Source organism: Lichenostomus cassidix, chromosome 3 (assembly GCF_008360975.1).
Source record: "Lichenostomus cassidix isolate B80296 chromosome 3, HeHo_3.0, whole genome shotgun sequence".
NCBI lineage: Eukaryota > Metazoa > Chordata > Aves > Passeriformes > Meliphagidae > Lichenostomus > Lichenostomus cassidix.
In genome coordinates this window covers 110,619,626-110,645,789 of record NC_139483.1, presented here as the reverse complement: position 1 = coordinate 110,645,789, position 26,164 = coordinate 110,619,626, and the positions used below count along the sequence as shown (strand labels likewise).

Sequence of the window (26,164 nt, the reverse complement as noted above, 5' to 3'; positions counted from 1 at the left end):
GAAGCGGCATTCATTTGAAGGAAAACGGGGGAAAAAAGGTGTTCTTCGTTAGTTTTAGGGGGGTTTTAAAAATTCTTTCCCTGCTCATTTTGATGGGAGCCTTTTCAAGGCAGCTTTGGCTGGAGAACAGAGCGTGGCAGAGCGGGGAAGGTGCCACAAGCACCTTCCGGGAAGAGCGAGGTTTGAACAAAGTGACGCCACTTCAAACACCTCCTGTGTTGCAGCCAAAGAGGGTTTTTTTTCCCCCTTTCAGAAGGTAAAACATAAAAGGGAAGTGGCTTTAAAGGAAAAAAAAAAAGCTGTTTTCGTGTGCTGATTGCAAGACGGCGTTGATAAAAATATCCTTTGCTCGCCGAGTTTCAGTGGGGATGGGGGGGATCAGCACAGTGTTTGTTGCCTGGAAGAAAAGCCAAGATAAACGAAAAAACTCCACAAAATAATCCCAGTCAAAGCCTGCCTGTTGTTTCCAACATGAAGCTGCATTTGGGAGAGAAACAGTGCTAAAAAAGGGAAAGGCAAAGATGTGGCCCAGGGAGGGTTTCAAAGACAGCATTAAATTTTGGGGGGATCTCATCACCCCAAGGCCTTTTTGGCTGGCAGGGTTGGTTCTGGCAACTCCATGAGGCACCAAACTCCCTACAGAGAACCTGGAACAAGGCAGGAAAATCCCTTGGATCTTCATCCCACCGTGGATATTAGGAAAAAATTCTTACCCAAAAGGTGGTGAGGCATTGGAACAGGGCAGTGCAGGAATTCCCATCCCTGGAGGGATTTAAAAGCTGTCTGGATGTGGCACTTGGGGACATGGGACAGTGGTGGCCTTGGCAGTGCTGGGGAACTGCTGGACTCGATCTTGGATTCTTTTCCAACCTAAACCATTCCAATTCTAAGCATTTAGTGCCACTGACTGGAGCAACAAAGCACAGAGGCCCCAGCTCTAAAGAAGACGTTTATTCAGGTCCTGCAGGCGGCATCGCACGTATGATACAATATTACAGTCATTTAGTATGGTACAGAAATAATTAAAAACTTTACAGCTCATTACAAAGTCTCTTTGGATTTCAGCTCATTTAAAGTACACAGAGCCCCTGGCAGGGACACACGAGCTGGGAAAGGCTCCCAGGGAACCCAACGGGACCGTGGTTTGGGAGGAAGGTGGAGAGGGCAGAAACAAAAATAAAGATGGACACGGGAGATGGAGGAACAAGACACTTGATGGTGACCCCGCTCAGGGTGTTGTGTAGTGTGATCAATCCACACCGTTCCTCACCGCCTCATTCCCTAAAATCCAGGCACCCCGAGGCTGCCCGGGCTGCTGGCCCCGGGATAAGGCACTGGGAACATGGAATCTTGTGCAAAGAACTGGAGGAACCAGCGGAGGAACAACGGGAGAATCCCCACGGATGAGAGTCTGGTGGCTCCACGGGGCATGGATGGGGATGGACACACCCAGGCCCTGCTGGGATTGGGGAGGGATGAGGGGGTTCTTCCTCATGGGATTTGCCACCCCAGCCATGGGCAAAACCCTCTGCTTAAGGAGCCAAGCGCTGTCACCACACAGAATTTGTTTCTGTTTTCCTCAGTTAAACAACAGCAAAGAGCCAAAGCCCTCGGGGTGAACAGGCTTGATTTGGGACATGGGGATCAAAACACCTCAAGAGCTGAACCTAACACGGGGAAAAGGCTTGGCTTGGTTTGAGAAAACCCCAAAAAGTCCCTCTGAGAAGCCTCCTCTTGGCTGGCTCCCCACCCCATGGAGAGGAGGGACCCCCAGCCCTGTGGATATGGGTGGATTTGGAGCCTTTCCAACCCATCAACACCATTTTCCAAGAATCCCAGACCCACCCACGATTCAGGGACACAGCCAGCAGGACTGAACCCCCGGGAGACGCCAGAGATGAGACAACTCGCTACGAATTACACTTTCCTGCATTAAATATTCTTCTTCCCTGTATAAAGTGCATGAAAATCTTGGGAAAAATATGCATAGCTATTCACACACCAGCCTCAGTGCTGGGTGGTTCCAGTTAAGAGCACCTCTTCCTTTAGGCTGAGAGTAGAGTTTTTCTAATATTAGCAATAAAAAATATATATTATTACCTTCACGATGGTTTTTACCTCTTTTCTGGTTAGTTGGCTTAGCTGGTGCGAAGTGACAGATGGCTTTGAGCAGAGGAATGTGCACTTGCTGTGCCAAAAATTTGGGAAACACCTTTAGAAAAGACTTCACATGCCCAGAAAAGTTGGGAGGGAGCAGGAGAGAGTCAGGGAGTCCTCCAGGAACACCCTCATGGCTGAATTTGCTGTGTTTGTGGAGCTTGTGCTGCCTCAGGGTGATTTTAGGGTGGGATTTGAGGAGAGGTTTTGTTTCCAAAGTCAGAGGAGATGGTGAAAACCAAGAGAGCTCAGAGCAAGATCCACAAAGGCACTGCGAGCTGCTCATGCTCACCCCCATGGGATTCCTGGAATCATCCCAGCCCTACTGAATGGATTTGCTTCCAGGAGGAGGCAGCAGGTGAGGTTTGCTCAAACCACCCTTCACACCCCTCATGGTTCTACAACACAACCAAGGGTGGGAGGAGAGGGAATCCAACCTGGATCTGTCAGATCAGCCTCCAACCAGCAGTCCCAGGGGTGCAAACACCAAAACACAGCCAGAGGAGTTCCTAACCAGCAGCAGAAATAGGGAATCATCAACCCTGCTTCCTTCTGCTCCTCCCCATCCCTCCTGCAGCCTGGACAGCTTTCCAAGGATCCCACAGAAATCCCAAATTCCTGGACAGCAGTGCAAGAAAAGAGGCTTCAAAAGGACTTGGAGGTTCCTCCCTTCACATCTCCCCCCAAAGGGGCCACCGAGCAAACACGGAGGAGTTGTAAAGACATCCCTAAATCCAAATATCTGAAATGCTGAGACTAAAAAACACACAACTCCGGGGAGGAGCTGCTCCGCATCGGCTCCTTCCGGCAGCACATCGGAACAAAGTGCAATTAAAAACACAGCCAGGGAGGAGTTCAGAGAACCAGCAAGGCAGTGTAAGAGGCATCAAGTTAATTAGTGGGTGGTCTTTCATCAGCAAGACTCCTCAGACCCCAAAAGAGAGCGTCTCATTGCATGGGTTGTGTCCATAAAACCGGTTTTAATTTTCAAACCCGGGATTTCAGCACCCGAATTCCTTACTACCAAATTCCTCCCCCATCGTGGCTTGGATGGACAGGAGCTTCGTGCAAAGGAAAAAGAGGGGAAACTGTACACTAAAAATATCTTCAGAAAGCTGCTCTGTACATTTTATATTAAGATTTCTCGAGGAAAATTTAGGAAACACTGAAACTACTTACACCGAGCTGGAAAGATACATGAATCCCTGGCAGTTCTACGCGGGCTGCATCGGAACCCAGCCCGCTTATTTCTGCTACAGATTAGTTTCTATTTTAATTTTATTCCTTCTGCATAAATGATATTAATTACAGTAAATCAGCATAATTATCTCCTTCACTAAGCATCCCTAGCTCCTTTGATGCCAATGGAGCTTTCCCTTGGACCTCGGAACCAGATGGTTAAGGCACTTGGATACCCACGGGCAGCGACTGGAGAGATATTAAAGTTTAATCATTAATTTAGCATCCTAAATAGTCCCCACGTAGCTAAAACATCTATTGCTCAGGCTGTCCAATCCCCCCGTGATGACTAAACAAGATATAAACAGCTCAGGATAGAAAAATCTGTGGCTTTTCAGGATTTGATAGGAAAACGAGTGTCGGCCGATCCACGGACACATGGACATGGATGTGTCCCCTGGGCCACAGGCAGCTAAAAACCAGCCACAAATAAAATCAAGTTTTAAAAAAGCCAGCCCAAACCCCCTTTCCAAGAGAGAGGCTGGTTTTGGGGATGACAGAGGCACCTCCTCGCTCGGGATGGTGCTGGGAGAGCTCCTCTGCGCAGCGCCGGGCGGGGCGTGATTGTAAAGCGCAAACATTTCATGGTTTTAAAAGAATAAATAAAAATAAATAGACTGGATTGATCCTGGTACAAGGACAGCGACCCTTGCTTGGCAGAATTCTAAGTGTCTCCAAAGGCTGGGTGGGAACAGGGAAGCACTTCAGTGCTGCCATCTCTGCAAAAATCCTCTTGGCCCAGCAAGGGGAGAACCAAGACAGTGCTGCCACTCTGGGGCAAGTGAGAGAGGGGATCCTGTTGTGGGGAAAGCAAATATTAAATGGATCAAAAACAGGACATGGGGTTTCTCCCATTCCCAACAAACCAGCTGGAAAAACAATGCTGATTTCCTCAGGAGATAATGGGACAATAATCCAAACAGGCACTGGTCCCAGCCACATAACCCAAGGGCTGCTGCTTTTTTAAATAAAGGGACTTTGGGGAGTATTTATTTCTAAACAAAGTTCTAATTCCACTGCTCTGCCTGTCTGGAATCATTCCCATCCTGCCCTTCCACTGTGGATTACACAGTACTGACACAGCTCTTACGGAATCAAGACAGAGCTGTCATTTTGGGGAGGTTCTTCAGGAATTTCCCCACACCAAGGGAAGGCTTGGGGAGGATTTTGTGACTGCTGGGAAGCTGTGCCATGATTTGACCAATTTTCCTCGGGAAGGAGGATGAGAAGTAGCTCATTACACCCACCCACTGCCGGATTTGGGACGGGGACCGAAGGATCCAGCACCACGACAAGGCAAAGCATGATCATCGTGTCAATCACCCGGAGCAGAGAGAACAAACCCTTCACTAGTGTTTGCATCCCAGCTGCGAGTTGGGATGGTTGGATTCGCTTCCCGAAGCCTTCAGCTCCACCTGGCCTCATCCCAGGGTGCTCACTGGGCTGGGATCGCTCAGTTTGCCCAGGATTTCCTATTCTCTGCGTTTTTCTGGCTCTTCTCCAGCCTCAGCGTGGATCCTCCTTCCGCCTTGGCCAGGGCGGTGAGGGAGGCCAGGTTGGAGGCTGAGCCAGAGAAATTCCCACTCCTCCTGTTCTCGGCTCCCTGCAGCCTCAGGCCGGAGCTCCTGCGCCGCGCCGCTCCCGTGGCCTTGCGGATCCTGCCCGGCTTCACCAGCAATCCATAGCCTGGGTTGCACCTGAAATACTGCTTCCCTCCGATGGAGCCGTCGTTCTTCCCTGGGGTGAGAGAATCAGGGAATTACAGGCTGCTTGGGGATGGGAGGGAGCTTGAATCCCAGCCTGTTCCAACCCCACACCTTCTGCTATCTCAGGTTGCTTCAAGCTCTGTCCAGCCTGGCTCTGGACACTTCCCAGGGATCCACAGGTTCTGTGCCACCCTCCCAGGGATGGACTTTTTCCTACCAAATGGGTTTTATTTTGTGCAAATTGGTGCTGCTGCACCCAGAGAAGGAGGCAAGGAAAAAATGCTGAGAGGGAAAATGACTGTTCCCTAAAAATACTCCCTGGAGGTAAAACTTGCCTGCTGAACCCCAGCAAGGGGAGTCACTCTGAATGGGACACTCCACCTTGTCCTTCCCCCCCACTTGCTATTCAGAGGAACTCTGTAATCTCTCCCAAAATGGTAAATAATCTGTTCCATTAGTAAAGGTATCAGGAAGGAAGGAAAAACAGAATTTAAAAGAGCTTTTGGCTTTCTGAGCTGTTTGAAGTTGAGGACTGTCGCTATTTCCACGTCATAAACCCTCCACAGAACAGGAAGGATAATTTCTCTATGCTGACGCTGTTGAAATCTTTCTATTTCCCTTTTTAGATCATTTAAAGTTCTCAGGATCACTGTTCAGGGATTGCTCCCATCTGTAAAGGGAATGTGGAGAGATTCAACAGCTCTTTAAATGACCTTAAGTCACCCCTTTTGCTTTTGGGGTGTTTCCTTCTCCCTTCCACCATCACTATGTTGGGTCCAATGTACCCTCAACATGGTCAGGACTTGGATTTCCACACCCTGGGAATTCCAGATGTGCCAGTTATGCTCCAAGAAACCAGGGTCTTAATCCTTGTGGAAACAGAAGGGGGAAAAAAGAAAAATCCCAGTAATATCAGCAGCTGAGTCCTCAGCAGGCCAAAAATCTGACTTTTCCATGGAAGCTGCTGCTCGCTGGGATGTGCAAACAGAATCAGCTCTGGAGCAGCCTGACAGAGGGAAGGTGACCTTCCAAAATTGAAATGAACCTGTAAATATATATTTATATATTTTTACAATGAGGCACAAATTCAGTACTGCAGCTTTCAAAAGGATGGAGAGCACCAGTTTGCTTTCCAGGATGGAAAAGTCTCGAGAGTTTTCTGAAAGCAGCTGGGAAGACACTGCCCAGCTCAGCTCTGATGAGCACAGGGCAGATATGGGAGCTCTGGATCCTGGACAGTTCTGCTGGATGAGCTGCTCCAATCCCAGGGAAATGGAAGGAGTGAGCAGCATGGGCTCCCTGGGATGTGCTGATTCACCACCCAGCCTGGGAATGCTGCAGCTTGGCTAAAAGGATTGGAATAAGGAGATTTTCATGCCCTGGGTAACCCAAATCCTCTCACTGTCACTGTGCCTCTCCTGGAGTCCCCCAGTCCTGCCTGCTCCTGGAGGAAACAAATCCTAGGAAAGCAGAGGAAATTCCTGGAGAAAAGAAATCCCAGGAACATGCAGAGGAGAGGGGCTGGGGAGCCTGGGACTCATGCAGAGATCAAATCCCAGCCATCATCTTCCTTTTCCCACACCTTATTCCAACATCAGCAGCACAGGAACAGGAGCAGCCTGCCCAGGAACTGCCCCCTGCTTGCCAAAAAATAAATTTGGGAACCCTAAATTCTGGGAATTCCACAGCTGTACAGGTAAGAGTCAGGCAGGGATGACAAATGAGATGCTGTAAGAAACCTTAAATTTTCTGTATGACCTGGTTGTCAGTGGATGATTATTTCACAGTGGTTTTCATATATATACAGCACGTATGAATATATATATATACATACATATATATATATATATACATATGCACTATATACATACACAGAGAAACAGTCTTTTGCAACTTTAAAGCTTATTTTGAAATAAAATCCTATTACCTCTTAATACCTATTAAGAGACTTTGCAACTCATTTAGCCTAAATGTCCCTTTGAGCTAAATCCCACAACTCCTGTTGTGCTCTCAACAGCCTTATCCTCACAGCAGAATTCCAGAAGGGAATCCCATGGACACAAGTCCTGTCTCCTGCAGCTGGTGCTTACCAAACTGCATGGAAAAGGAATCCTCATTCCTACACTGAGTATAAGAAGCCAAAGAAATGAAAAGGGACAAACAAGGATCACACAATGGTTTGGGTTGGGATCTTGAAGGGGCTGGAAGTGAGAGCAGGTTTGGAAAAAGATGACAGCAGGGAAGACCTTTTACACTTCCCTTTCCAAAATGCCTCCAGCAATGGGTAATAAACCCCACAGTGGGTTAAAAACCCCCCAAAAAAATCAGCTTTAGGATGGGACACACTGGCTGCTTCCCACCTGATCCAGAGGATATTTTACCTGAAGGCAAATCCAGCTCGACACCAACCCACGTTCCCTCCTGGAAGTCTGTGGGTCCAATATATCTAACGATGCCTGTCTTATTTGTGCCAACCGTGACATATTCTCCCTCTTTCAGCCACTCGGGAACTTCGTTGGCATCTTCAGAGTCGGAAATCACCTCCAGTTTCTCCTCTGCCACCTCAGACCCGTTGTGGTTCACTCCCCGGGTGGTGGATGTGCTCTTTTCTCCTTCCTGCTGCTCTTCCAAGCTCGGGGAACGCACAGGATCTGATCCCAGCATGCTGGTGAAGGATTTCAGCTCTGATGTCTTCACCTTCTGGATTTTGAAAGGGGAGGCCGCAGCGCTGGGCTGCTCGGGATGAGCTTTGGGAAACCCCAGTTCTGAAGGCCCAGGAGCTGTTTCCTTCCTCCTGCCTTGCCCTGCTGCCTCCATGGATTGTTTGGATATCGACTCCTTTGGAGAGGAGGTAGAGAGAAGGAGTTTTGTGGCTGCAGAGGCATCGCTTCCCTGCTCGCTGGGATAAGCGCAGGACTTCCCATTCACCTCAGGGCCTTCCCTCGGCCTGGGGGGAGCACTTGGAAGGCTGAAGGAGGAGGAATTCTCCCTCTTTGTGCCCACACAGCTCTCAGCAGCCCTGTCCGAGTGTCCCTGCAGCTCAGAAGGGACCTGAGCCACCACAGAGGCTGGGAGGTCACTCCCTGGAGGCGTCGGCCCTCCAGGCTGAGCCGCGGCGTCGCTCCCCGCTGCCAAGGCCTCGGAGAGGGTGGCTGTGGAGACACTGTGGGAAAAATACCCACTGGAGGCTTCGCTCAGGGGGCTTGGGGGTCCCTCCTGGCAGTCCTGGGCCTGGGGGTCCCCTGTGGGTTGCTGCTGCAAAGGCACTTTCGGTGTTTTTTCCAGATTCTTGTCCGCCTCGGGCATTTGCACCACGGTTTCCAGGGGCTGCTTGCCTGCTTCCTCTTGGCTCATCTGCAACAGAGGAGGAGAGAGGGAATGTGGGGCTCCAAAATACCTGGGCTGAGAGTGCAGATCTAAATAATAGCAAACCAAAATATCTGGGCTAAAAGTGCAGATCCAAATAAGAACTATCCAAAATACCTCGGCTAAAAGTGCAGACCTAAATAAGAACAATCCAGAATATCTGGGCTAAAAGTGCAGATCCAAATAATAACAACCCAAAATATCTGGGCTAAAAGTGCAGATCTAAATAACAATAATAATCCAAAATATCTGGGCTAAAAGTGCAGATCCAAATAATAATAATAATCTAGAATATCTGGGCTGAAAGTGCAGATCCAAATAGTAACAATCCAAAATATCTGGGCTAAAAGTGCAGATCCAAATAATAACAATCCAAAATATCTGGCCTAAAAGTGCACATCTAAATAACAATAATAATCCAAAATATCTGGGCTGAAAGTGCAGATCCAAGGCCATTGGGAAGCCTTGGTTTTGAGTTTATCTAAATCCCTGTGTAGCTGCAATCTCCAGGAGATGGAAGCTGATCCCGAGTCAGCCCTGCCAACCTGGGAGGATTGTCAGCTCCCTCCTTCCATTAATCAGGGAAGTGCCAACCCCGAGAAGTTCGCTCCCCAATATTTACTGAAAAATTATTTATATTACAGGAATGGTCATTTGCTGTTTGAACAGCAGGATTTATACGGAATGGGAAGCAGCCGTGATCCATAAGTCTCTCACAGTTATTTGGCTTAACTCTCCGGGTGGATAAATCATCCCTCTGCACCTAAACTGTCATTTCTGTCCCCATTTCCAAATGCCATTCCCACCTCGGTGCCGCCAGCACCTCGCACTTGCAGAGGATGAAATTAACTGCACCTCATGAGATTAACAGCCCATTCCAGTGATGTATTTCTTGGCTGTAAAGTTTACTAAATCTGATAGATCAATATCTTTTGCCAGCACATGTACTCTAAAAGATTAGGATGTCTCTAAATCTCTTTGGGAAGGAGGGAGGGAGGAGAGTGCTAATAGGAAGGGGGAAAAAAAAAAAAGAGGTTGGAGAAGGGCAGATTTGAACAAATCCTGTCTCAGGTGTACATTTTTGTTTATTATTCCCAATTTTGTAATTTCTCCCATCTAGTGGTTAAGTGTCCTGAACTACAGGATTTTCAGCTTATTCCCAAGTGCCTTTTCTACTAGAAGCATAAGCAGGGTTTGAAGAAAGAGGGATTTGCCTGGATTACAGGAATTTCAGAACCAAGGGTTTGCTTATCGCTAAGTGAAATGTAATACAAAAAAAAAAAAAAAGTTGTTTTTTTAAAATATTCCAGCAGATTAAAGCCATATTTTTCACTTTCCTATAGCAAGGGTGGTGTCCATGTGGACTGGGGAGCTTTGCTCTTTCTCTGGATTTTCCCTTTGGATAACACAGAGTTTTCCAAGACAATAAAAGCACAGTGGGATGGGAGGAAGCTGATGTGCTGCTCAGGAGACTGAAGTTCTGCTGAAAAGTGGGAGATCACAAGCTCTATTTTCTCTCCAGTTTAGCAAGTTTTTCCATGCTGATATCATGGCAAAATGGAAAATTAAGCCCCACACTCAGAATAACAACCACGTCCTGCTCACAGACACTGTCAGAGGCTAGAAATTTTCCTTTTTAAAGCAGCAAACCAGCTGAATTTCAGCTAATTAACTGCTAATGCTTTCAAATTTAAAAGTGTAACCAGGAATGGGAGAGGAGATTTTAGCAGGACCTAAGAAAACCCAGGCTGCATTTCATTGCCTCACAGCAAGGCAGCAGCACAAGTGCAACAGGTTTGAAGCAGTTGGTGCTTTGGCCACCTCTGGCAGGTGAATATAAAAATGGTATCTTCACATCCTGGGATTTGCTCACCTGTTTTATCCTTGCAGCACTGGCATCCAGACAGGCCGACTGAACCATAATTCGTGGGACAGCCTGGAGGGAGGGAAATGGAGAGAATTATTCGGTGAAAGGATTAAATATTGTCCAAGTGGTAAAGTATTAAAGCTGATATTTGAAATTTTGGGATCCTAGGAAAGCTTTTGTCAGGAAAGGATGGAAGACTAAACTGGACTTTCAGGACTTGAAAATGGAGTTTGTCAAAAAAAGGAGGAGAGACTTTTTACACAGGCAGAAGGAATAGATTTAAGCTAAAAAAGCTTTAGGATGAAATTCTTCCCTGTGAGGGTGGTGAGGCCCTGGCACAGGTTGCCCAGAGAAGCTGTGGGATCCCTAGAAGAGTTCCAAAACCACATGGATATGTCCCCTGAGGACATGGATTGGTCCTGAGCCTGGAGGTGGTGCTGAGTTATTGCTGCACTTGATCTTAAAGGCCTTTAGGATTCTGTGATTTGATCTCCAGAACTCTTTCTCCATCTCCAGTCTCTTAATTCAGTTTGGATTGGAGCATTATTTGCTTTAACTCAAAAAAGCAAGGTGGAACTGAAGTCTGTGCATCCTCTTTTCCACGACAATATTCCCACTGCCTGCTGGACATGCAGGCATTGACAAGAAATGGTCCTCACTTGCTCCAAATTCAGGTTTTTATGTTGTAAATTTGAAATAATTCCTCTCCTGAGAGCAGAGCAGCACATTGTGACACTTGATATAAACCTGAGGCTATGCTGTTGGCTTGGGCTGTCCCACAGGAGGGAAAGGCAGATTCCTGGAAAACTTTGGGAAAGGGAAGCAGGAAGAGAAGGAGAGAGGAGAAAAAGGCAGGAAGGTCTCTTCAGCACTGTTAAATCACCTGCAAGTGAAGGTTCAGATTCAAAGAGCTCTTTAAAGGAGACATTCCACAATTTGGGAACTGTCTGCTTTTATTCCTTTTTTCTCCAAGTGACTCGAGAATTCCCCCTGTACATATACACAGGCAGTGCTCAACTCCCAGAAAAAAGATTCCCAGGATTCAACAATCTGTTTAAAGCACTGAAACCTTCCAGCTGAAGAGTTAGAAATCTTCCCTTTAATTCCCAGCAAAGCAGGAATATGACTAATCTTATTCCCAAGAGGAGTAAGCATGGGAGAAAAGATCAGTTGTTATTTATACAGAAATTTCCAGGCATCAAGAAACCAAGGTGGTTCAAGGTAAAAAATAAGACAAAAGATGGACAAAACTCCAATGGGGTCACAGTGGACCCAAATAAATTTTTTGAAGACATTAAAGCTCCAGTTCAATCAGAGGAAGAGGAGAGGAGGGTTTTTTGCTTGTTCCTGAACCTGCTAAATGAAAATTCACCACTGCAATAGGGTTCAGGGCAAAGTGGCTCTGCTTTGGGTGTATAAGTCTGAGCATTTTGAGATCCTCACTGGGACAGGAGCTGTGGCTCCAAGGAGGATCAGAATGTACCAGTGAAGAAACCCTGCAAATTTTAGGTTTTACAGAATTTGTCCAGCCTTATTATCCAGAAATAAGCACCCAGAATTGGAATAAGTATTTAAAGCTTTTTTCTCAGTTCCTTTGATTCCCTTTTCTCCCCTTTAAACAAAACGAGGAAAGTGTTTGTTTGGGTTTTTTAATCTCTCAAAAATCCACAAAATCTAAAAAATTTAGATTTCCACCCTGCAAATCCACAAAAATCTTAAAATCCACAAAAATCTTAAAATCCATTTGGTATCACACAGCAAAAGAAAGAAAACCACTAGAGTTTAGTCACTCCTCATCAAATTCTCCTCCTGAAAGGATGACAGATCTCCAAACTACACCACCTTTGCCAAGCAAAGTTTAGAAAAACTCAGAAAAAAGCAATTATGAGAGCTTTGGTGCTGACAAGCAGCAGAGGGGCAGAACACCCTCAGAGGGGCAGTGAGGGCACCACAGCAGATTTGGGGGATGAAATGCAGTCAAATTCCTCGGGGAGGGAGGACACTGCAAACGAAGCATTGGGCTATCTGGGAAGACATCACTGGAGGGAAAGTGTTTCTGAATCCAGAGCCAAATTCTACCATTAAATGTTTGTATTTTAACTGCTAAACTCGAGGTATCCATTTATCCACTCCCTTTCACAGGGAGGACTTCTGGCAGAATTCCTTCAGCCAAGCTGACCAAACACAGAGTGAGGGAGAACATGAAAGCATTTCCCTCTAAAGCATCTCTGAGTGTCTTTTCCTAAGAGCTGCTGCTCTGTGCAGGGAGATAATGAGTACAAAGAACCTGGACAGTGTGCACTCACATCCCAAAAATCCCTGTGTGCTGGGATGACCCCACACTCTGGGCAGAGGGGAGGGGGAATTCTGGGATTCTAGAATCCCAGAGCAGGAAGGATGCTGGAACAAATCCAGAGGAGGCCACAGAGATGCTCCAAGGGAGGAAATCCTCTGCTCTGGAGCCAGGCTGGGAGAGCTGGGGGTGTTCACCTGGAGAATATAGGATCCAGAGAGATCTCAGAGCTCCTGGCAGTGCCTAAAGGGGCTCCAGGAGAGCTGGAGAGGGACTTAGGACAAGGGATGGAGGGACAGGACACAGGGAATGGCTTCCCACTGGAAAAGGGGATATTTGGGTGGGATACCATGGCAGAAGGTGGACCTGGATGATCTTCAACATCCCTTCCAACCCAAACCATTCCATGATTCCATGGTGATTCCAATGTTTGATCTCTAAGAAGGAACATTTTCTGGTCACTTGACACATTCTTTGAGGTGACCAAAAGAGAGACCAATCTGCCACTCTCCTGAACGTGAAGAGGAAAAGCAATTTTGTGCCTCTCCCCAATTCCAGAGGCATCAACATTTATCCTGAATGAACATTTTCTAATCCCATATATTCCATATGTACATAATGCCCACCTCTTCCAAGAGCTCAGCAGAACACATTTGGTATTTCTGTGCCATTAAACACTTTGTAAAATGCCTCTGGCCATGGTGACTGATGGCTTCAGCACTAAGCCTTTGATTTCATGTCACTGGGATGAACATCCTTCAGCATTAACACCCAATATGCAGAAAGTTCAGTGGCATTTAAGGCAACAGATCAGGCCAGTGCAGCCAAAAATCACCCTGGGAGCTCCAGGAATGGTTTAGCCAAGCTGATACAATCCTAAAAGGACATTATCCCAAATTTCCACTGCTCTTCTCTTTGCTTTCCCATCCCCAGACAGGAGTGACTGAGCTCAGGGATTCTCCCACTGACAGAGTTATGGTTCCATCACCATTTAACAGCAGCTGCTGGGAACTTCTGCAGCAGGACACAGCCTTTGCTTCATTAAACAGAGATTTAAATTCGTTTGGAGCACTCAGGATAAAATACTTCCACAAGAAATGCAGGGAGAATTCCGAATTCCCTGATGCATAGCCCAAAAAAAAGGAATTAATTTTTAAAATTTAACCCCCCCAGCAATATTCTTCTTGACAATTATTTTTAAATTGAGGACAAAGTCATTAATCACTCAAATATAAAATCTCCTGCCTTCCACAAGGAGATCTGAAATCGAGTGCAAGTTAATTTGTTGGGGTTTTTTGGTGTTTGTTCATTTTCTTCTCTAAATACACTCTGCATTTAAATATTAACCCAAACATTGAAATATTAACCCAAACCCCTTCTTATTCCAGCTTCCCAATGTGGAACATTTCCCCCTGTCATAGGACTTCAGAATTCCCCATTTCCAGTATAATTCATACAAAAATAACCACACCATTTTCTATGCAGCTAAATGACTTCGTTTCTAGGTCCTGGCAGACTAAAAGAGTAATCCATCCCCATTTTTAAGTTAGTTCATACAGAAGTTAGAGCAGTTTGAGACTTTCAAAGCCCATTTTCCACACTCATTCTCATCAAATGCTGTTTGTATTTGAGGATGACAGTGAAAACTGAGCTCAGAAAGAAATCAAAACACCAACAACTGAGTCACAAGGAGACACATGAGCTCTGCTGATTGGAGCATCCAAATGATTTTTTTACTTGAAACTCCAAAAAAAAAAAGCCTTCGAGATGTTAAAGAAGGTTTTCTGAGGCCACATTATTTACATTTGATTAAGGAATGTCAGTTCTAGCAATCATAATGTGCACCAGGCCCATCCATGAAACTTATTTTTTAATGGAGTGCCAGAAAAGGGGTTCTGTCTATTTAGAAAGCCTTTCATTAACTGCATTTCATTAGTTTTTAGGATTAATTTCTATGTCTGCATCAGAAGGTGGAAGGGAAAAGAGTGACAGCTGCTCTTTACATGTGGCTACACCATAAAGCAAAAATGAATTCTATGGAAATTTAGAGTTTACTATCTATTTTTTTAATAAATCTGTGACTCAAGATGTCTCTCTTAACAAAAAGACATCTGAGCATCCAGCAAGATTCTTAGACAGGAAGGTGACCAAAATCCACTCACCAAATTGGCCACAGGAATTTCCTTCAATGTCAAAAAAACCCCCAGAAACTGAAATTTAATATGTACATTTTTTAATGTCAGCACCCAGCGATGCCCTGAAATGTAATTACACAGGCAGTTCCTGGAGAGCCACAGAGTCACCAGAGAAAGAACAGGAATTCTGCTTGGTGCACACTGGGAAAGCCTCAGCATGTGGATAAAAAAAAGAGGAATTTCAATTCCTAAATAATATAATCAAGCACAGAGAGATGAAATTCTGCTTCTCCCATTGTGTAAAAATAAAAATATTTTACACAAGGATTTTCAGCTTTTCCCCATCAGTTCCAAAATCTTGCACTCTGTGATTCTCAGCTTTTTTAAAGAAAAGCCTAGCAAACCAAAAAGCAATTCCAGCCATCGAGAAAGCTTTAAATTGTTGGCTTTTTTTTTTATTTACAGACTACTGGCAATTAATTTAAAGGCTCCAGATAAAGGAGAAAATAGGCATTTTCTAACTTTAAAGTATATAAACAGCTTCATCAGAACCCAATCTTTTAGGTACATAAACAGCTTCATCGGAAGCCGTTCTGCAAGTTACATAAAGAATCCTATTATGCCAAATTAATTCAATCTAACTAATTAGAGAGCAGGAAGTTCTTTCAATTATTTTATGTGCTGTCTGAGAAACACACTTGAATACGAGAGCAGATTTCATTAATTGCGGTTCATTATTCTCCAGATTAGTTACTAAACTTGCAGCAGAAGGTCAAAGACAGCAATTTTGTTCCCTGCCACCACCTTGACTGGGATGGCTCTGCTTTTTCTTTTCTTTTTTTTTTTTTTCCTGAAGCTCAAGCAACCACTCTAAACAAGGGAAGATCACTTTGTAAAGATAATTTTGTGGGGGATCGCTCACTGTAAGGTTGGTTACACGGTAAGCAATGGGCAGAATTGAAAGAAAAAGCTGCTAAAATAATTTAAGAAGTGTATTTTTGTAATGACTGATCAGGACTGATCTCCTTTTTTACTGGAACAGAATCAGAGATTTGGTACCACATTCACTTGGAATGGTCATGGTGAACTTTAAACCTGGGAAAAGTTAAATCCTGCTCCTTTGGAAATGATGCTCAAAAGCACTAAAATCACCTCAGCCCTGCTGATAGGGAGCAGCAAAACCCATCTGATGCTTTCTGCAGAGCTCTACAGCCACTAATCCTCGTAATTCATCTGGAACTTCCTGGAAATTGAACACCATGGTTGGGCAGGGTGGTTCAAGATGGTTCACCAGCACTTTTCCAGAACATTAGATGATTTAGCACTCTCAAATAATGGAGCACACAAAAAGGGGAGCTTGACAAGGACTTTGGACATTCTCTTTTCACATTAAATGGATCCACTTGGCCTTTTTGTATTTATGTTCAAAAGGCTGCTGTTATAAAACAGCTCATTTGCTTTTTGGGGGATCATGGAATATCCTGAGCTGGAAGGGATCCACCAGGAGCAGCAAGTTCAACTCCTGTTCTGTCCAGGAAACACCAACAATCCCACCCTGTGCATCCCTGACAGCATTGTCCAAACACTCCAGGAACTCTGGCACCTTTGGGAATGTCACCATTTCACTGGGGAGCTGTTCAGTGCCCAAACACCCTCTGGGGGAAGAGCCTTTCCCTAAAATCCAACCTGACTCTCCCCATATCTCAGTCTTCTACCAGCAAAGGATGATTCAGATCCCTCCATCTGCTTTGTCACTTCTATTCCTGAACCTTGCTCTCCCAAATTGTTGTTTCCAGCAACAAAACTCCAGCAGTTAAGGGTCAGACTCCTTTGCAACTAAAGCCAAGAAGTCCTTTTGGCTTTGCCTCCACCTTATGATTTTGTAGTTTACCACCCTCTACCCCCACCCTGCAGGTTCATTTACATCCCCTGCCACTGTGCACTGAAATTTCCTTCTCCCACACACCTAGAGGTGCTGCTCTGTGTTCCCTGAGGCTCAGAAAGATCATTTTCATGTCCCCTCCGTGGCACAGTTTCCTCCAGGTGCACAGGAATTCCTGGCTGCCTGCCTGGCTCTGGCAGGTGAGTGATGAGGTGCTGAAGCTGATAGCCAGGCAGTGACCCCCAGTGTCCTCCCATGTCCCCCTGTGTGTCCCTCAGCCATCCATCACCACCTCCAGCTCAATCCCTCTGGCTCCATTTGTATCCTCAGGCTGCTAGAAAGAAGCAGCATGGGAGATTATAGGATGGGGTATTGATGATCCTCAAGCCAGACCTGCTGGAATGGCACCTCTTTATTTTTGTGCTGCACAGAAGAAGCTGGAGCTGATTCTGGGGCAGTTCCTGCAGTTTTTTCTCTTTTTTGGGCACCTTTCCTTAGGCTGGGATTAGGAAAAGGTTCTTCCCCCAGAGTGCGGTGAGGCACTGAACAGCTCTCCAGGAAATGGTGACATTCCCAAAGCTGCCAGAACTCCAGGAGTGTTTGGACAACAGGCACAAGGTGGGACTGCTGGGGTGCAGGGCCAGGGGTTGATCAGTGATCCCTGTGGGTTTCTCCAGCTCAGGATATTCCATGATTCTCTGGGATTGCTAACAGCAGCACCCTATTTCCCTATGAACAGAGCTGCAAAGAATATCTGAAACCTCTCAAGCCAGGGAGGTCTATTTGCCACACAACTGATTTGCTCCATTGCAAAACCTAAAAGTAGAGAATAATTCTAACATTTCATTTTATGATACAGATCCAGTGGGCATGGAAAGCCTGGGTTGCTCCCCAGTGCAACCAAGCATTAAAGCATCACATACTCCTCTTATTATTTAAAAAACCCAAAGCATTAATAGCATTTCCCCTCCTATTAAACATCACTGACATCATGACCTGGTTGCCTTTCCATAGCAACCCACAACACAAACGAAAATCTCATTAAAGAGTTGTCTCCGTAGTTAAAAACTTGATTTCTAGACAAATCATCCACGACTGATCTTGAACAGGAAAGGAGTGGGAACAGGTGGTTAGACTAGAGGCAGGAAATGAGGCCTCATTCCTCCACTCAGCTCTCACTGATTCACTGAGGATTCAAGAAGGTGTGAAAGGCTCTCACTGCAATTGTAAGAGCACCTATTTGCATCTCTCCATACCCAAATGCCTTCAAAGAAAGCCACCACCTTCATTTTAATTCTCTGCAGTTCATAGATGAGGAGGTTTGCACAATTCCAGCCTCAACACGAAGCAAAAAGGCAACATGAAAATGGAAAATGAATCCCCAGCCAAGCTGAAAATATTTTAAATCTGCCTCGTTCTTATTTGTGCCATAAGTCACTTTAAAAAAATGTTTTTAAGTGCTGGTGGATTTATTTTTGCTCTATTTATTGAATATTTTACTGTACTTCTACTATGTCAAAACAACTTCCTGTAGTCCTGGGATGTTCAAGTTCAGTTGTAGCAAACAACAGAACAGAATATCCAACCACAAAAAAATGGAGTTGTCTGGGGGATTTTAGGGTTAGTTTTGCTTCGTTTTGAGGAAGATATTCTTTAAAATGTTTGTCTGCATGGCAAGAGGATGACAGCAGAGACAGCATGGGCAGAATGGACTCCCAAAAACTTTAACATGAGATTCATCTTCACAGCAGTTTGTTAAACCTTCAAAATTTACTCTATAGAGAAATGTCCCTTTATAAATAAGCTGGAGCCTCACAAATAAAGGAGATTATATTATTTATAATGGGATTTTCTATTTCACCTGGTGTTTTTTTTTTTAAAGAGAGAAGTGTTTCTTTCATTCAGCTTGACCTTCTGCTCAGAGCACAGAAGCCACACCTGGAGCAGATGGAGCTTTGAAGCACAAAATCCAAAAGAAAAAAAGGAAATCAAATTCTTCCCTGACACTTGGAATAGATAAGAATGAACAAAACCAGCTACACAGGAAATACAAACACACAGGAAAAGATGGCAAACAGTGACACAAGCTGAGGGTGAGGGCTGGGAGGGGATGGGATATGAAACAAGGAATTAAAAATAGAATTACATTTTCCTCCTGGCAATCCACAAACAACACTAAGTGCCCTCCATAAATTTCCCCATTGTTGCAGCGAGTGGGAGGCCCATAAATCTCACTGGGAGAGGACCTGGCACTCACAAAAAGCCAAGTGGGCTGAGTGAGTATCAATAAGTTCCAGCAGCTCCACCATCTCTGCCCAGGATGGGAAATGGATCACGAGGCTCTGCTGTGCCTAAAAGCTTGGTTTGCTCTGCAGCAACTTGTAAAACAGCACTCTGCCAGCAGCACTCACTGATATTGGATTTGGTGGGTGATTTAATGCTTTACCTGCTGGGTAAGGGGAGAGCTCTGCCTGCCCTTTTTCTCATCTCGAACGGGGAACAGGGACTTCAGCAGCTTTGGCATCTGAGGCACGAAGGACTTGACAGGATTCAGGTAGGAAGCAGCCAGGCTACCAATACCTGCTGGGAAAAAACAGTATTAAAATATGAAAGCAGCTATTCTTTGGGAAAAGGGAAAAAAATCCCAAAGCTGACCCAAACCCCTCTATTAAAAATGTTGTAAAGTGTTCTTTTTAGTCCAAAATTACTTCCGTGGTTGAAGAATTAGCCAAGAAAAAGCACTCTGTGAGAGCAGCTCAGCTTCATGTGACACTCAGGAGCTTGCAGGGACTTCATCCCATTTTTAGGGAATTCTCTGAGCTGTGGCAGAGCCCTCACCTGGATCAGGAGAGTGGTTCTGCTGCCCAGAGCCTGGCAGGGAGGTACGAGATGGACTAATGCCCCTACTGGAGTTTGTGGCACCTTGGGACACATCTTGCTGACTCTCCCATCGACCCTGGAGGGGAGAAAAAAAGGTGGTTTTTTCCAAGTTAGCAAACAACAGGAGCACAGCAATCCTGCCACACCCTGCACAGCCCCTCTGCAAAGCTCAGAGTGCCAGAGGTGAGGAGAAACCCTTCCCAAGAGGTGCTTACAGTTGGCAGACCCAGCCCTGCAAAGATGAGCCCCCACAGCATAAAGGCACAGAAAAAGTTTATTTCTAGACCTCAGAACTGTAATATTTCATTCATTTGTGCTGCTCTGTTCTGGAAGCTGAGTGTGTTACAACCAGGTGAAAACCACACGGTGCTGCCTGCCCAAAATTCCTGAATATTTTGTGTATCTACTCAGAAATATTGGATGTAGGGTCAGGAGGAGGGGTGAGGACAGAGCTTTGAACAAGACAAAAAATACAAGACCTAAAGGCTGGATGTTTGTGCCTGGAGTCAGAGAAAGGAGGAGCTGATGGGATCAAGAGGAAGCCTGGAAAAGGGAGCTGGAATATCCAGGAACAAGCTGTGGATAGCAGGAGCCACCAAAAAAATATTAGGACAGATTACAGGTTTGAAATGGTTAGTGAAGATGAACCAAGATTATTTTCAGCCCTACAAGAGCCTGATGCACATGAGGAAGAAAGAGAGACAGAGAAAAGAGCAGCTCTTTGTCTTCCCAAGATCCCAGGGTTCTCTGGCTGGCTTTTCCCATGGATCACACACACCTTCTGCACTTGGAGGATGATTTCTCCTGTTTTTACAAAGTTCCACTGTGGTTCTGGAACTTTCCTCTTAACCTTACAGCCTCAGTGACAAAGACCTGAATCCCCAAGCCACTGTCTCACATCAGCACGAGAGTGTCAAAAATCCACGTGGCCAAACCCTTTTTTTTTTTCCTAATTCCATCACCTTGCTGGGTCAAATAATTGACAGATTTTTCTGCAATGATCATTCCAAGTGCCTGGCCCAGGGTGTGTCTCTGCTGGAAGTTTCACCTGGATGAAGGACAAGGTTTGGGTTTTGCTTCACCAAACTGAGTGAAGCAACCAAATTCCCCAGGGTTGTCCTGAAAACTTCCAGGGAGGAGCAGTTCCTTCTAATTTCCTCAATTTGAAGGACATCTCAAGGCAATTCATTACCCATTTATGGGTCAAAAAAGTCCACTCTCAGACCCTACAAGAAGTCTCAGTGTCTGGTGGAGAAGTGTGCAGGTGGTAAAGTATTTTCAGGACAAACTTGGAAAGCTTCACCTTTCCACAATCAGAGATTGCAAGGACAGGATGGTGCAGCCAAACTGATAAAAACTGAAGTTGGATCCCATTTTTTTTTGGTAAGAGTTTTGCTATGGCTGGTGCAACACCTGGACTTTATTGCACACCTGAATTTTGCTTGTTTTTTAAAAGACCTAACAGGAAGAGAAACACTTTCACATTAAAATGGTCCAGTGCACATAATAAAAAGGAGTTACAAGGGATGGATGGACTTGCTGCATCCCAGACCAGAAGTTTCAGGTATTTTTTTCCTCAAGTTAAAAGGGGAAAATGTACCTTTTCAAGAAGCTTCCCACTGTTGGATGCAAGGAATTAACCCGACCTTGAACATAAAAATGACAGGCAGCCGAACTAATCTGAACTGGAACTCGAAGTCATGAATGTTTCACAAATAATAAATAAGCCAGGATAGGGGGAATAGATTTCTCCAACGGGTTGAAGGTCACAGTGAGCAGCCCAGGGGCAAGAATCATTTCCATTTGGATCTATAAGTCAGGAAGCTCTCCTGCCTGGAATAGCAAATAAGTGCACTTTGGCAGAGCAGGACCTGTCCTGCTCCAGGTGTGGACAAGTGCTGTGCTGGGAAGGGAAATTTGGGATAACCGATGGATGTCACTGAGGCATCCATCCTGAAGGCCAGAGGAATAGAGCCCAGGCTGGGAGCAGCAGGAATACACCAGAGATTTAGGTATTTTTGGGATTTTTGAGGACTTTGGTATTTAAACCCTTCTGGAAAGCTTCCTGCTCTACCCCATGCCTTGAGCCTCCAACTCCAGAATTATCTTTGACCTGCAACTCATTTATGTCCTACACACATCCAACAGTCATGTCTGGGGCTGGAAAATTCCACAAAATAATTCCATGAAATCTTCTTTCCTATTCCTCATCCCAAAACTCTTTTTTTTGTTGGTTTTTGGGGGTTTTTTTGGTTTGTTTTTGTGTTTCTTATTAGTGAGGTTTCTCTCAGGTGGCCTTACAATGTGCAGAGATTGATAAAAAAAAATAGAAGACTCAAACCAAACAGCACAAGACTCAAAATAATCTTGAAACACTGGTTTTGTTGCCTTCTGGCTTGGACTGCCATCAGCCTGGTAGATGTTGGCATTGGATTTGGAAAAAAAAAACCACTATGGAAGGGTGGAAAACATCTGAAAGCTTCATTTTTGGAGGACACAAAGCTTGGTCAGTGTTCCTTTTGGATCTGAGGATAATGATCCACTGCAAGACAAATGGATCAGGGTGACATGTCTTGAGCCAAGCCTAAGTGCTTCTGGAGAGCACAGAGACAGAGGAAACAAAGATCATTACAAATTCCAAGAGTATTGTAGCTTACTAGAACAGGGACCCAAGGCAGGTAAAGAGCAACTAAATCATTTTCTGAGTCATGATCTGTTGAGTCACAAGTGCCCTTGACTGACTGTGCCAAGAAAAAAATTATTTCAGGCAAATAGCTTGACTTTCTAGCCTTGTTTGGGGAATGATGAAAAAATGGAGTAGGTAAGAATCAGCAAAACACTTTCAGGATATTCATCCTGTGGAGAAAGAATGGCAACATTTGGTGACTTTTTCCATAGGAAAAGCTTTTTTTTTCTTACGATCTTCCAGAAATTTTGCTACATTTTCTACTACATTTTCTAAATAATTACAAGTATTTTTCCAGGCTAAATAAAATTAAGGACCTGAGAACAGGAACGAGAAGAGGATTTGTGTGGTTGTTCACTTAAGGCATGTTGGATTTTTTAATTGCTTTGAAGGGAGTGCAAAGATGATAATTTTAGTCTGAAGGTCAGATTTGTGACCCTCAACTCAGAGATGACAACACACCATCAAAATCAGGGTAATCAGAGCCACAGGTGGGGAAACAATTGGAAAACAAAATACTGGAGACAACTGGAAGTTTCAACTATTGTGCAGAGGGAAAAGGTGATTCATGGATGATTTTACTAAGATGGATGAAAAGATAACTCATCAATCTCAATAAAATAATTTAAAAAAAGGAATTATTAACTGTATTAACTTGATGAAGTTCCCAAGTTTCCCATCTGGATGTTATCCAGCACTCTCCCATGCTGCTCTGAGCATTCAGCAACTGCACCACTACAACTTTTCAGTCTATTCTTCTTCTTCTTCTCATTATTATTTAAATGCTGTGAATCTTTTCTCTCTCACGAAGGGTGGTGAGAGAAAGAGAGGAAGCTTGTAAATCATTTGCCCAGAGGAGTCATCATTTCATGAATATATTTGATCTCTGCCAAGTGACCAAACAGAGGTCAAGTGATTTAATTTAACAAATCAAAAGTAGCCACCAGAAGAATTCACGTTCCTCACTGTGTTTTAATGCAAAGCTGTTTATAAAGTGGTTTATTTCTATAACACCTTCTCCTTCTCCTCCTCTGCCTTCCCTTCTTTCACACATCCTCCATGAAAAACCCCAGGGGAATTTATTTCATGCACAAAATCTCTAGGGCAGGTAGGGATGATCACTACCTAAAGTCATCTGGAGGCTTTTACCTGACAAATCTTTCCTTGAAGTTGACAGACCATTAAAATGCAGCCACTGGGTAAGAGAAATGAATAGTTCTTGTGTTTTATTATTACAGCAGTTCAGAAAAGGCTTAGGAAAAGGTGACCATGTAGCACTGAAACACAAGCAAACAGCTGGGACACACAGCTGGGACAAAAGGCACTTGTTCTCATGAACAGCAAGATTATTCAAATTCCATCCACACAGTTATCAATTTGCTGAAAAAACTCTGTTTCCCAGAAAAACCTGAAGGTTTAATGGTACCATCTTGTCTTATTGGATTTTGAGCTACAAATAATGGAGCTTTGGACAAGGAAGGACAAATGTCCAAGGAAAAATAGCTCTTGTGCAGAGGTGTTTAAAGAGCAACTTGTGGTATTTTTCATCAATATGTGATTTGGTAAAACAAATCAGAGGTACCTTCCATTCCTTGTGCCTTTGATTCATCCAGTTAAGTCAACTCAATTTTTAAATTCAGCTTCCAAGCGAATTTAACTAAATTAAATTTCCAACAAGAAACTCCTTGAACACGAAAATTCATCCCCTGTATCTGAAATCAGCACCAAGACACTCGATATCCCTCGCATCACCCGACATGTGCTGATGTGCAAGGAGAAATCAAACTCATCTCACTCTCCCCTCACCACATCTGCAGTGATAACAGCAGGAAAAATTGCCTTTTTCTCATTTAAGCAAGCAGATAGAACCCAGAGGTGAGGCCACGTGCAGTCCTGCTGACAATATGAAAGGCCACGAAACTCTTCTGAAGTAAATTTAGAAAACAGCTCCTTGCCTTCTCAGCCAGCTGGGAGGCTTGATCTTAGCAATTGTTATTATTAAAAATTCCCAATGGTGGCTTCAGTATTCCACAGCTCAGTCTGAGAGTCATCCTGCTCCTGGGAATCTCTCTTTATTTCTTATTGCAAGTCATATAATATTTGTATTTATGTGTTTAATATTATTTTTTTTAAAGGGAAATGAGCCCTGGCTTTCTGAGTGCTGGAGAATGGAGCAGCATCCACATTCCAAATTTTACCAGCATGGATGGTGCTTGGCACAGAGGAATGAGACTCAGGAGCATTTTCAACAAAGCTAAAAATCCATGCCAAAGGCAGCAGGGATGCAAGGAATAATGATCAGAGAGAGAAATAAAGTAATGGGAAAAAAGTTAAGGAGAGGAATATTCTGGAATGTGCTTCCATCAATATTCTGCAGCCAGTTCAGGTTACTGTCCTGGGACTGTATTAATAAACCACTTATTAATCACAGATTAGCTTATTTCAATAAACAACACCAAATTCCTGGTGAAATAAAAATAAAATAACAACACATGACTGCTGGAGAAGACTTCTTCGCCACCAAATTTCTCATCAAGGAGCAAAGACATCCAGCTTAGCCAAAACTCTGCCTTATCAAGCCATTCTCAGATCCTTTATGCCAAAATGGCCAGGATGACCTCACCAGTGAGCTCAGTGATGTCTGTGTGAGTTTAAGGATTTGTTAAGTATTTCACTGGGATTACAAAATGGAATGGAATTTTCCTGTGGAATGGGGATAATTGAATGACAGAACAGCTTGAGTTAGAAGGGTTTAAAGACCCTAATTCCACAGGCAGGGAAGTTCCCACCAACCCAGGCTGTGCCAAGTGCTGTCCAACCTGGCCCTGGAACCAGAAATCCATTGAAAACCAGGAATTCCCAGCCAGGGATGCTGAATCTCCACGTCCTGAGGAACAAGTGCCTTGGATTGAAGCTCACTGCAAGCAAGGGGAGAAGCTCCACCACCTCAGCTCCACATTCCTGCAGCACAGTCTCTGTCAGCAGCTACAGCCACAGCCAAGAGCTGCAGAACCTCATGCAAACCACTGCCAGTAATCCCAGTTAACCAAAGCTCGGGAAAAGGGGTCATTCCTCTAACACGAAACTAAGGAGAAGCATGTTTTCCATTGGCCCAGGATTATTTTAAAGTCATTTGTTCACAGAAATCAAGAGTTGCTCACACTGAACTACCAGAGCCATAAAGCCTGAGAAGCATTTGGAAGTCTCAATGTTTATCTCATCTCCAGGCTAATATTCACTGGCAGATATTTATATATTTGCTTGCTTTCATGTCTATTTTTTTCAGCTGAGATGGGGTTATTTCTTCTGAAATGACTTCACCCTGTCCAAAAATCTGTGAGAAATGGCACTAAACAGCTCCAGCTCTGTAAGAACCCATCAGATGCACCCAAGGAGAAAAGTTCTCTGCTTTGTACCAATTCACGCTGCATTAATGACAGGATTTCAATGGAAAAACTCGTTTGCTCTGTGCTATGCAAATGAGGCACCACCAGCAGCATCTTCAAAGCAGGAAATAAAAGCGTTGTGAGTGAGCAAAATCAACTTTATAGTGAGATAAAATTATTATCCCACTCATTAGGTGGACCTAATGCATTACCTCTGCTGGGACCTTTGGACTCTGAAACATGCAATGAGAGAAATCATCGAGGGCAAGGGAGGAGAAAAACAGAAATCATTAAGAATCCTGATCTTTAATTCTCGCTTTAAAAACCTTACAATATCGAAACATCCCACAGTACTCTCCAAAGAGAAGTTGCTACAAGCACTTCATCACCTGCACACATTTTAGCATTCTCTCCATGGATCAGATGTAGCAGATTTAGCAACCAATGCTGGAGCACTACATCAAAATTCTATTATTCTGTGCAACTGCATTATGCATTAAAATGCCTTGTCACCACCAGATTCTCCCACTCAAAATGACTCCACGCTTGCTGGGCAGAATATCTATC

The 26,164-nt window shown here is 44.5% G+C and overlaps 1 protein-coding gene across 6 annotated transcripts in view; it reads right to left on the bottom strand.

Annotated features, from left to right (window-relative positions):
- Window positions 1-936: 936 nt before the first annotated feature.
- Window positions 937-26,164, bottom strand: part of KIF13B (kinesin family member 13B) — a 69,792-nt gene continuing 44,564 nt past the window's right edge. The window contains exons 33-38 of one of the 6 annotated variants that reach the window (XM_085057159.1): window positions 25,810-25,830; window positions 19,484-19,601; window positions 19,092-19,228; window positions 10,342-10,404; window positions 7,484-8,456; window positions 937-5,133 (exon numbers count right to left, since the gene is read on the bottom strand). In XM_085057159.1, the coding sequence (XP_084913285.1) occupies window positions 4,850-5,133; window positions 7,484-8,456; window positions 10,342-10,404; window positions 19,092-19,228; window positions 19,484-19,601; window positions 25,810-25,830 (1,596 nt within the window). In that variant the 3' untranslated portion in view covers window positions 937-4,849. The other 5 variants (XM_085057160.1, XM_085057161.1, XM_085057162.1 and 2 more) reach the window with 5 other exon arrangements.